This window comes from Sceloporus occidentalis, unplaced genomic scaffold (assembly GCF_023333645.1).
Source record: "Sceloporus occidentalis isolate IW3139 unplaced genomic scaffold, rSceOcc1.0.p SCAF_71, whole genome shotgun sequence".
Taxonomy (NCBI): domain Eukaryota; kingdom Metazoa; phylum Chordata; class Lepidosauria; order Squamata; family Phrynosomatidae; genus Sceloporus; species Sceloporus occidentalis.
Window position 1 is genome coordinate 4,220,124 of NW_028317051.1, and position 13,625 is coordinate 4,233,748.

The 13,625-nt window shown below is 35.3% G+C and overlaps 1 protein-coding gene across 3 annotated transcripts in view; it reads right to left on the reverse strand.

Moving 5' to 3' along the window:
* Positions 1-598: 598 nt before the first annotated feature.
* The window catches only part of LOC149286283 (vacuole membrane protein 1), a 66,172-nt gene continuing 53,145 nt past the window's right edge, over positions 599-13,625 (reverse strand). For all 3 annotated transcript variants that reach the window (XM_089494298.1, XM_089494299.1, XM_089494297.1), the window contains 3 exons: positions 13,434-13,495; positions 2,137-2,239; positions 599-742 (listed from right to left, as the gene is read on the reverse strand). In XM_089494298.1, coding sequence (XP_089350424.1) covers positions 599-742; positions 2,137-2,239; positions 13,434-13,495 — 309 coding nt within the window. The remainder of the gene's footprint in view (positions 743-2,136; positions 2,240-13,433; positions 13,496-13,625) is intronic.

Below are 13,625 nucleotides of genomic sequence, written 5' to 3' on the forward strand. Positions count from 1 at the left end.
AGTATCTCTTCTAATAATCTTTGCCATAGAAATATTTGAAGCAGCTGGAATAATGCAGTATAATAATTTCAAAAAGGTCCTCAAATGAATACTCCAGTAAACTATGTGTCTGATGCAGTCATGGCTGCTGCCTTCAACTACAGCAATGGCCCCATACAGGACAAACCGAAGAAAGCAACATTAAGGGTATGTGGCTAACATGGCAAGTTCTGGCTTCCCCGCTATACTCTAACTCAAAATCTCTCCTCTTAAAATTAACACACACTGATGATTCCGATCTAGAGGTTAGAAAGATCTACTGGTAGCAAGGGACAAGTGATCAAATCTGCATTGAAAAGGGAAAAGAAAACAGCAAACATACATTACCTTTCTTTGCCACAAATACACCTCTTATTTTTCACAGAAAGTTAACTTATATTGTGAAAAAATATTAAAAAAATAACTTAATATGATTTAGGGAAAAATGCTTTTAAAAATATCCCAGTTTATTTTGTGAATTGGTATTGAAACAGTTAATCAGGTCAATAAAGGTTCTGCTTAGTAGCATTGTCTTTTTTTCTGGCTTCACCCTCCCCTTTATTCCCAAGTTGCCAAGCCCTTATTTTGTCTTCTCTACAGAGAACTTTTTCTGTTGAACACGCTTGGCATAACTCTGTGCCATGGAGTTGATGATGGACAGAATGAAATAAAACACCATAACAATCACCAGCTTCTCAAACGCCCATGATAGCCAGTTTTCCCCCTGCAGAAACAAAGGCATAATAGAGCATGGTGAGGTTATTAACATACACTTGTATGTAAAGACATACGTCACCAGCTATCCCACCCATCCTGCTAAAGCTTTCTGCTTCCAATCAGTCATTGCTCCTAGCTGTCGGCTGGGACGAGGGCACAAGTCACATACTAGATATATATAACAAATATTCCTCTACGGTCATGTTAATTCCCATCAGTTATTATTAGTAGTCTTCAGTGTCAGATTAGGGCATACCTGACAAAATTAAAATTATATTTCCTTAGCGTCCAATGGCTAAACCTTATTATTTCTTCCTTTATCTCAGAGACATAAGAACCTTGTAAGCCTCATTAACAAATTTGTCTTGCCCACATTTTTAAGAACAGATTTCTTTAAGCCAAAGAAGGGCAGCATCATACAAATCAAATTTCTAGAACCGTTTTAATACTGGACTATTTACTTAACTTAGTGAATTTTATGGGATGGGTGGTACATGAAAAGTAAAAATGCCTCACATTTAGTTTGACTTAAATAAAGTACGTAAACCTACACTTTAGGTCTGAAAATATTTAAAGGGGAGGTTTTCAGTCTATTCTTTATGACAATTTATTGTCTCTTCGCCTTGACGGTTGTATTCGTTATAACATAGTGGATGACCTCCTCTAATACTTATGATCTAGAGAATTGGCTTGCGTATAATGCTGTTCAATGAACAAAGCCTTTTAGGAAGTGAATGGCAGCACTAGCCTATCAGTAAGCTGCTTGCAGCAGAAAAAAAGAGCAAGTAAGGATTTAATTGGCTAGTGTCTTTCACAGCGCCAATATATTAGCTGCACTTAATTATGAATGGGGTTATTCTTCAGTCTTAACCGATTTTAAAATACAAAAGCTTTTATATTAATCTGGCACCTTCAATTTTTATATTTCTCCAGGTGCTAGTGGTATGCAAATTCAACTTAATCACCAGCGTACACTACTTATTTTTGTAATTGAAGTTGGCTGCTACGAGGACTGGTTTTAGGAATCAATAACTGACAACAGAATTTGTACATACAGCATTGAAAAAGACATACTATTCTAATTCGAACAGAAGCCTGCTTCCTTGTCACAAGTTTTGATCTAATCCCAATTCATCAGTAAGTAGATGAATCAGCTATAATTCAGAATTGTCGATAGTACTTACTCTAATTTATTAGTATAGCCAAATTAACTAAGCATACTGGCCATAAGAAGTGTAGAAAATGGCCTTTAAATACAGGGCATTAAAATGGTTAATATAGAACTGCAGTTCTGACGTTTAAATCCTTCTCTCAACGAGCAATTCATGAGGAAATGCACATCAACTTAGAGGCTGCCGACATTATTACTCAGAGAAGTTAAGAAACAAAAAAATGTCTCACCTGCGGGGAGCCAGCATCTGATTTATGATGAAGCTTTTTCCTTTGCGTCTCCAGATACTCCTGGAATGGTTTTTGCAAGGAAGGACCGATACTTGGTACAGAGCTGGATCCATTCCATCCCGGGAGCACATCATCAGGGAGGAGAAAAAAACAAAAAACCAGGATACAACAGTTAATATTTTCTAGTTACTTACCATTTAGTGGAATATGAAAAGTAAAAGTGACACTCGTTTCTTCTCAAACATGCACAGGAAGGAATCAGTGAAATGTTAGTAATATGGATCCCCTCCCGTCCAGTTAGGGAGGCTCTGAGCTAAGATGTGTGCACTGTGCAGTGCAGAGGATGAAATGAATGACTTCTGAGAACTCCCACATTTATCACCAGCGGTTCCTGTAAGAACTGGTTTGAACCGATTAATAAGGAAATGAGTGGTGCCTGTGTCATCCTTACTTGAAACAGAAACTGCCCACCCTTCTTTAGACTCGCCCCTTTTTGTGTTCAGAAAGGCTTAGCTTTCTTTTAGAGTGGAAAAAATACAGTAGTATAACCCTTTCAAAGCTAGGAGGGTTTAGGCTCCTGTGCTGAGCAATGTGTGGAAAACTCCGCTGGCAGTGCAAGGGTTATCAATCTCACTGATGCGTCATGCTATTGCTCAAGAATGGATTAGCCACCTCCAACCTCCCCTGCTAGGCACAAGTCAATGATAAACAAAAAAGAACAAAGGACCTAAAGTGCGGTGGTCCTTGTTCTGTAACATAGTTCGTCCATAAACATGTAGGAAAACAGATCTGAGAAATGATTTCTTTAGATATATCTTTCCAATAAATGAACCAATTCAATGGAGGGAACATTGTTACAGAACTGCAGTAAATATATACAATCACATTCCTGGAAAAGGCAGATGCCACCTGGCTCTAGAAAAATAGGGGTTAGGTATACCAAGCAATTCTGTCACAAAATGCTGTATATGTAGCAGGCACCATAGCCTCCAATGAAGCTGAGACACTGCAGTATTCCATTCCCAGTCACACAATCTACATTGAAACATTGTTCCTATCTAAATATTATTTTACTTGGATTATGGCATAGGTGTGTGTGTGTGTGTGTGTGTGTGTGTATATATACACACACACTAATATATATATATATATATATATATATATATATATATATATATATATACATACATACATACACACACACGTTTAAAAGTTTGGTGGCACTTAGAAATTTCCCTTTTTTCAAAAGAAAAGCAAATTGTGTTCATCCATCACTGTATGAAATTAGAAATACAGTGTAGACGTTGTTAATGTTGTAAACTGGAAACGTCTTATTTTTAATAGAATATCTCCATAGACATACAGAATCACTTATGTATTACAATGGCATGTTGTTAGGTTGAACTTTGGGCTGACTAGATGGGCCAAATGGTTTTTAGTTTATGTTATATACACACATAAGTTCACTATAAATCCACATACATACATACACGCATTTATACATTCATTCACACACCTCTCACAATCTTTAGATGACAACGTATCTGCCTGAGATTATACTGTGATGCCGTGATATGGTGCAAGCCTTAATTTATTTCTCATGCCTTATTGTTTTTGAGACCATGTGAACACAAAAGTACATTTTAGCAAACATTTGAATCATTCAGGGCTGGTCATAACGATGCTAATTCCCCCAAATGACTCGCTTGCAACAGTATGAGTAAATTACTGAGATTGAGCCGTGACTTGTGAGAAGCTACCATGAGCAACCAGACACAGACGACAGATAAGGTAAAATTATATTATTTCACTATTTGTTAGGACACCGGAAAAAAAAATACCAACTAGTACCCTGTACACTAAATTATTGTAAACATAAAATTATTTTTTTTTTAATGGGAATTTCCTATCTTGCAACCAAAGGAGAATCCGATCACAAGACATGAATAACTTAAGTATAATATTCATAATACATTAACAATAGCTTAAAGCCTGAAAGGTGTAAACTTTACAAATTAACTAAATAGAGAAAAAAAACTTCTAAGATGGTACATCCGTTTACATTTATATTCACTAAACTAAGCAACTATGCAGTTTTATCTTGGACATTTTCAATATACGTAATTCATTAATTTTTAGTAAATCTTTTTATTAAAATGCTATATATATATATTAATATAAGTACAAATATATATATATATAAAAAACCCAAATGTATATCTATCTGATTGAATATATAATATATTTATATATATATATATATAAATATAATCACACATACTAAATCTTCATTCACACAAATTCTATCAAGGGGGTGATCCTATATATATAAATAATCATTCATACTAATTCTTCAATCATACAAATTCTACCAATGGGGTGATCTTAAGTGAAAGTGTTGAGGTTGAGAGTATACTTTTTGGGTGAGCTTCAGGCAGCACCATTAGAAACACAAAGGTGTATGTATCTGTTTTTTGTTTTTTTTTTATTGCCTCCTTATTATACATGAGATTACATGTGGAAGTACATATATATATAGTATAATATACACAGACATAGCCAGAAAATAAGTCAAGTATAGTGTCCTTAGTGTACATATCATAGCAAATGGCAGGGATAATTTAGCCTGTGTCTGTATACACATGCCATATTTAATAATATTCTTTACCAAAAAAAGGTAAATTAAACAGATATATGGATATCAATGTGGGATAATAGTGAATACACACACAATACATATTATCCAACTTTTTTCACCCCCATTTATTGCCTTACTACTACATTTCGCCTTTTCTTTGAGGAATCTCATTATTAAATCTATATGTAAAATGGGATGTATATAATAATTATACAAATAAAATATTTTAAATTGTATAGTACTAATATATATATATATATATATATATATATATATATATATATATATATATATATATATATAAAATATCCCTAAGCAGTGGAAAAATAGTTATTTTTACTACCAAACCCATTTTTTTCTTTTTCTCAAATAGCAAGATTTTTATTCTATAAAGTGCTTCCAATGAGTTTGGAGCAGTAAACACATTTTTTAAAATGGTGTAAATACTTAAACGTGGCACTACCAAAACAGCAACCATCCGAATGGTCTCATCAGCCAAAGTTGAAGCCAGAATTACTTTTTATATTAATAAGTGTTTTTTTTTTTTTTTTTTTACTTATTTAACATCGATGATTTACTCAGATCTACACAGTATGAAATACTTTTTAAATCTCAATAAATATATTTAATTAATTGCACCTCAAGTGTTATAACCCCATTCCCACACCCCAACTCAAGAACCCTCACCTTCTAAAACAATAATTGATGACAAGTGTTTATTGGTTGTAATACAGCACATATATATTTTAAAACCCCTTGAAACACACAAAACCTTCCATAAAAGACAAGGTTAAACATAGTTTTCATGTGTGACATGCCAATACACAAATGCAAACTATCCTAAATAAGATGTTTTGTAACTTTAATTGTATGGTGATGACACGTAGTTCAATGTTATAGCACAAGATTTCAGGTTTATTGCCTTTAAAAGGTGTTATATTATGTGTAATATATATGTGAGCATGAGCTAATTTTCTCTCTGCTTCGGTCTACACTTTAACGATATATAAAAAAATAATTTAGGCACTGCCCAAAGAATGACTTAATGTTTTAGTACAGTGGCAATTACAATGATAAAACGAATAAAGTTGCAGATTCTAGAACTCCATCCTCAAATATGAAATAGTATGCAGACATATGTTAAATTATACTATGTAGGGTGTGATTTTAAAGGCAATTTAATTGTACATTTCTTTCTTACATACAATTGAGCGTCTCTTCCACCAAAGAGTCTGTGTTGCAATATTAAAACTGTTATGGCGTGGATATGGTTAACAGCATGGCAGATTTAATACGGAAAATGGCTAATCAAGGTGTGCCTTACAGTAAAAATCTGACACATTAAAGATGAACAAATTGGCTCTAGCAAAAAAAATACTAAACCACCAATTTATCCTAAGATTCCAAATCCAAGACACTAAAATGCACTTATTGGTGCAAACTTTTTTTGCCCTTGAGACAGACACCATTCCATTGCAGCTGAGGTGTATAATATATAATATAATAGTCAAATGCTAGCTAGCATTTCTCATGGATGGGAGTTTGCAGTCCTATTTTATACACTATTCTTCTATAATGGAAGAGGGATTGGAATCCTGGGTCCAAGTTCACTTAATTTCAAAGGATTATTAAATAATTTGTACTCTAACGATGAAGGAAACCTCAATTTGCAAACTTTTATATTTAATGAAACAAATGAATTCCAATTGAAAGAACTTGAGTGGTACCTGTATGTGGGTTACATTTTGTATTTGAAAGTGATCCTATATGGCCAAGAAATAATTTCTGATTCGGTGTTAGACCTTGGTAAGGCTATACCAGCAAAACCGTAATTGTTGATCAACTTCCAATGATCGACAGCAAATTAATTACTCACATGTTGAACTAGCACTGCAAAATTAACTATCCACTTCACTAAAAATGGATGTAACTGCATACTGTTAAAATATTATGCTGGAAGTTTAGTAGAGGTGTTGCACTGCACCTACACCTTTATTTCTAAATGCCCCAAACCTTCCCAGAAATATTAATGATGTAAACTTTTGCCCCATTGATATTTCTGTCAGGAACCCTTAATTGTCATTTGATACAAATGCAGATGTGGATAGCTTGTGTCCATAAAAATACTAATTGCAGATTAGTTCAGGTTTATTTGCTTAACGAGCTAGTGAAAACAACGTCGTCTATATAGAACATCACAATAAATATGTGACAGTCTTAATATAGCAGAGCATTTTGCTCTTTTGCACACATGCATACCGTGTTCACTGAAAAACATAACAATAAAGAAATCCCCAAGCCCTACCCTGCCAACCACAAGAATTGGTTGTCCCCAGCTATGTAACCTGGAAAGCAATAACAGAGATATGAGATGTGTTCTTCTTGAATATAAGAATAAATGTAATCCTGATGAAAGGGATACTATAAATATTAATACTAAATATTTTAAAATTATTAAAAATACTGACTAAAAAACATTGAGGGGAAATCACTATATTCACACAACCCCCACTTACCTAAAATGTGATAAAGAAAAATATGTACCCCCAAAATATACATATATGTGTGTGTGTATATATATATATATATATATATATATATACACACAAACACACATATACTATAAAATGTGCTGGTACTTTATCAATAAAATGTAATATTTAATGTATATGTCTGAAAATATATATAAATATGTATATATTGCCTTACAAAAGTACTCATACCTCTTACTAATTCTCTCATATTATGAATGGCACATTTAAATATCATTCTCTACAATATTTTACTTTAAAAGAAACTCAAACTCAGTCACCGTTTTATTATGGTAAAATACTGAATAAAACGAAATTTTGCTTGCATAGGTTACCTGGAAAAAGCTAATGTTAGAATAATATGTATAGAATTGTGTAGAGATTTATATACACAGATACATTTCATTAATTAGCTAAAATTTGTATGTGATCAGCTATGCACTGCCTAAAGCCTGCGTTTAGAAACAATAAAAACAAAGAAAAAAGAAAACACTATGGAAACATTAACTATCATGTAGTCGGTTTGAAATCGTGAACTTTGGAACTGTTTTTTTTTTTTTTCCTTTCCAAGCAGTGATCTCAACTGCACCAACGGTTAGTATTTTAATGACTTGTCATTTCCTGCTCTGATAAAGATTCTCATGTTATTTCACCAGCCGTTTCCTTTAGGTGGACCAATGGCAGGATGCCACTGGGGATGAGTCAGAAGGGACCTTAGAAATCAATAATCCAACTCACCCACCCACCCAGGGTTGAAAAGCCCTGGAGAGAAAAAAAAAACAAAACAGTGTCCCAGGTGTGACTGGTTACACTAAACAAAAGACAGAAAAAGAAACCTTTTATGTATACGCGCAGAAGATTGCCCTCATGATTCTACTGTAGTCAGAAGCACTTTTTCTTTTTTTTTAAACTATTACTAGATTTGGAAGTGTTTGTCAAACCTGCTGTATGTAGGAGAGTTGAACAATTCAACTAATTTGAGTCGCAATGCATTATAAAGGACCAACCACTGTGAGCGCCTCCGCAAAAATGGAATATTCATTGTATATAATACAATTCTTGAGGCCACACACTCAACTCTTTTATTCTCAACATGGTTTATGATTAGTTTTTTTCCAAATTGGTGTTTTCCTTATCACCAAGTCATAGTTTAAATTCCTGCTTCAATATAAATGACTCAATTCACGATGTTTTTAAGAACTGCAGGTTTGGGTTTCCATTACAGCCATCATTGGAACCAGGCGAGTGCATACAGATTCAGCACAAAAGGCAACACGGACTCCTGCCTAGGGCACCATGCCAGGGACACAGCAAACATTGGTGGCACTTTAGCTCTTAAATTTTGTGACGAGATACTGGAAGGGAAAATATTTCAAGATATTATTATGCAAGGTACAGGTCCATACTTGGCATCTCTCCTGATATATGCTCTGAGAAATCTGAATATACTGTATCAGGTAATTTATGTCTCACTAGGATGGTCTTTTGATACCTGGGCAGGTAATAAAAAGGAAAATTAAAAATAACCAGCAATCTATGTTTCATTCATACTATAATGTGCAAGTTATGTAGCTAGATACCTAACTATAATAATAAAAACTGTTATCTGGTGGTTTGTTTTGCTGATGTGGCTTTCGAACAAAACAGTGAGAACAAACTATATGGACAAAAGTATTGGGACACACTTCTTACTGATTGAATTCAGGTGTTTCCATCAGACCACATGTGTATAAAATCAAGCACCTACCCATGCAGTCTGCATTTGCAAACATTTCTGAAAGGAATGGGTCTTTCTGAAGAGCTTAGTGAATTCAAGTATGGTACTGTGATAGGATGCCTCCTTTGCAATAAGTCAGTTTGTGGAATTTCATCCCTGCCAGATATTCCATGGTCAACTGTAAGTGGTCTTATTAGAAAGTAGAAGCGTTTAGGAACAGCAGCATCTCGGTCACAAAGCGAAAGACCAGCACCCTGCTATATTCCAGGATGATTGTACCCCAGCGTACAAACTAAGGTCCATAAAGACATAGTTGGATGAGTTTGGGGAGGAATAACTTGACTGACCTCAGTCACATTGAACACCCTTGGTACAAACAGGAACATAGATTGGAAGCCAGGCCCTGTCATCCAACATAAGTGCCTGACCTCACAAATGCTCTACTGAATGAATGGGCAAGAAAAATCCCTCAGAAACACTCCAAAATAGTGTAAGCTGTTTTAGCTGCAAAGGGGGACCAACTACTAATTTATATGTATTAAGAATGCAATTTCATAAAATTCCCTGTTTGTGTAATGGTCAGATGTCCCAATACTCTTGTCCATATAGTGTAAATACAGACTGCAAAAAGTTACTCAATACAACTGTTTACAGAAACCAAAAAGATGTGCAATAAGAAAAAGCAGGGAAAAGACAAGGAAATGGGCTATACATGGTTTTCTACACTATTAAGTGTCATTTTTAACCTTTTATACTAATTACATTTTAATTGCATGATACAACTCATTATATATATATATATATATATATATATATATATATATATATATATATATATATATATATATATATATATATATATAATGTGTGTGTGTGGAAATCCGAGTGCTGCCATGTTAAATAATTCCTTTTTTGTTGGACTAACATTCCATTTTAAGGACGAGTTTTGAGTCAAAAACAATACTTTTGTGATGGGAGTTGTAGAGGAATCACAAAGGACAAACACTGGCAATCAGTTCACAATTCACTTAATTAAAGTTTTACTGTTTGCTACTTTTCTGTCATGTCTTCTTTTCTTTAGTGTGCGCCTTAGTTGTAACTGTACTTGCCCATAGACAGCTTTCTCAGTTTGTAATCTTTGAAGAGAATTTGTTAAATGTTTTTTTAAATATGTTTTGAACCAGATAATAAGGAGAATGTGTAATATTACATCATATTATCGGATATAAGATATAAAGAAAAGTTTGATGCATATACCTCTGCATGAAAGAAAAACTGAATTTGTGCATGTGCTAGTTTTTAAGAATCATAGTGTGCATTCTGGAGTAAAAAAAAAAAAAAAAAAAAAAGTCTGTCTCTGCTGAAAGTAGGATGTAGGGCTGCAACTAACGATTATTTTAATAATCGATTAGTTGGCCGATTATTTTTTCGATTAATCGATTAATCGGATAAAAAAAAACAATATGCAAATTTTTAGTTTATTTAAAATAATTTAATGAACTGGATGTTAAAAAACAACTTAAAATTTACATTAACATTCTTATTTTGTTATGATGTAATAAAAAAACAATATTTTCAAAGTACAAAAACCCAAACACAATATTTATGAAACAAAATAACCCCAAACATTCTGAAAAGAGGTGGACTATTACTGTTCAAGAAACTTTGCCCCAGCCCTGGTACTTTGCACCCAGCACTTTGCACCCAGCACTTTGCCCCACCCCTGGCACTTTGCACCCGGCACTTTGCACCCAGCCCTGGCACTTTGCACCCAGCACTCAGCACTTTGCCCCAGCCCTGGCACTTTGCACCCAGCACTTTGCACCCAGCCCTGGCACTTTGCACCCAGCACTTTGCACTGTGCCCCTGCACCCAGTCTCCAACTCTGCCCTGCACCCAGCCCTGCCCCCACATTCTGCCCTGCCCCCACACTCACACCCTGCCCCCACACTCACACCCTGCACCCACACCCCCACTCTGCCCTGCACCCAGTCTCCTGCCCTGCCCCCACACACACACTGCCCTGCACCCCCACCCCGCCCTGCACCCCCACTCTGCCCTGCACTCAGTCTCCTACCCTGGCCTGCCCCCCCACCCCCACTCTGCCCTGCATCCCCTGAAACCCCACCCCCGCGAATCGCTCTGTGCGAACGGAGCCACTCGCACAGAGCGAACCGCTCTGTGCGAACGGAGCCACTCGCACAGAGCGATTCGCACAGACATGAAGAATACTTACCTCCGGAACGCGTCACATCCGTCACGCAGTGCAGAGCGTGTAGCGGAAGCAGGGAACGCTCGCGGAGGTAAGTAAAAGGAGCCAACAACGAATCGATCACTCGATTAATCGATAACGGAAATCGGCGACAACGATTTCCGTTATCGATTATTATCGATTTTATCGATTTGTTGTTTCAGCCCTAGTAGGATGTATACTTAAATATGCTTCGTTCACATGCCCCCCCAGCACATCCACAGAAATAAATATCAGTAGATGCAGCCACTGTGCATTTTTCACAACACAACATACGCATAGGCAGCCAGGGAATGTGGGAAAATGAGGCAAAATAAAGAAAATAATATGTTTTGCTATTCATACCAGCATGTCTTTAAAGCGATGTCTGATACTTCATCTGGGAACACCAAGGATTTGGGATTTCTTCTTAATCAATAAAAAGCTATATTATATATATATATATATATATATATATATATATATATATATATATATATATATATATATATATATATATATATATATATATATATATATATATATATAGCGCCATATTATTACTAAACAAATTACAGATTGCCAGCAGGTTACTTAGCTATTTAATAAAAACTACCGTGTGTGAATATATAACATAAAACAAATTAGAGTCATTGAAAATATATATCCATTGACCAATGACGCAACACAAAATTGAAACACAAAAAAGAGACAACTCCCTTGAATGTTCCTCATATTTGTTGTAGGAGGGGAATACTTTACATTGCTTTGAAGCAAAACCCTTGAACCTGCCACTGCATAGAATAGAACACGGTCAGAGGATACGCACATCACAGGGAGAGCAAAGATTAGCTTTGTGTGGGCGGAAAGCTATCTCATTCATGCAATTGTGAAACACAGTGACTGTGCGTGTCACTCGGTTCAGCAATGTGATAGAGGGAGTGGCCCGGAAATGAACAGGGATGGAAATACATGTGAAAGGTTGTGATCACTGAGATTTTTGTATAACTGAAGCTGAAAAGTGGATGCATTAAATGATAGCCAACAATACAGAACGTTTTCTCAGTATGTGCCACTGATACAATGGCTAAAGATATTCAAACTGTTAAACTGATCAGATTTTCAGTTTTAGCCCCAATATGGCATTCGGCCACTTAATGTGGACATTTATAACTTTGAATAAGAGTGACCCTTTACCAACAGAATACGCTGCACACTTATTTCTTAATAAACTAGCACAAAAAATTACTTATACATACAGCTTAGAAACACTTGTGTATACAAAGATGATGTATTTAGCAATGAACTGCCCAACATAGCAATGTTCTACAGAACGCCTGATGGTTACTATCTGTATATATGTCACACCGGCATAAGAAAATGTCGCTAATGCCCTTTAAAACACATTGTAACAAAAATAGTCACTGGCACTCGGGGAGTTAAATGAATAAATAGATTAAACATTTACCCTGACAGCATAGACATTTATGGTTATCGGTGCGCACTCGTGCAACAAACATCTCCAAAACATATATACTTTATATATTAAAGCTTTCTTTATCCCAATGCCATACGTGTTTTACAATGTTTACAAGAGCAACTATTTTGAGGTTAAAGACTTGCGAAGGCGGCGCATGGACATAGGTGAGAAAACAAAACTATTATCTCCTTGCTGCTAAAACAAATCATCTCCTACAATGGAATGTAAGGCTTAGCTTTTATATACAATAAATGTTTGCAGTATAAAGATAAGGTAACATTTTCTCTTTAAAGCTGATATAAGACAACTACAGCTCTCTAGCGGTTGTTGGACTATACTATTCAATTACTACTAAAACATTTAGGGCCACATATAAAGACAAAGCCACTGAAGACTTCATTTATTGTATGCAAATGCTTTTAAAAAATATGAACTCCATAAGCATATATTACACATCCAAAATTTTAGCTTTCTCCATATTTGCATCTCTGAAAGGCGAGTGCATGCAAAATAATATGCAGTTACTAAAATGATTCTAGCCAATGCTTGGGTGCTAATGTATAAATCAGCTTTGTAGATAATCAGAGCCCCCCATGATGTCACTGACCTTCCGAAAACAAGATAATGTCTTCAACAGAATGGATGAACAGCACTGCTCATAGCACAAGATAAGTGTATGAGTCAGTTTTACAATTACTCACCCGATTAGGGACACCATCTGCTCTACAATGTGCTTGCTGAAACTTATGATAACAAAGAGTTTCTGCAGAGATCAGAAAAAAAAAACAAGAATGATAATCACTTACGGAAGATCAATTCACACAGGATGAACCTAGCAGCAGGTGCAGAAATGACACGATCATCATTTTATATCATTTATAATTAATCAGAAA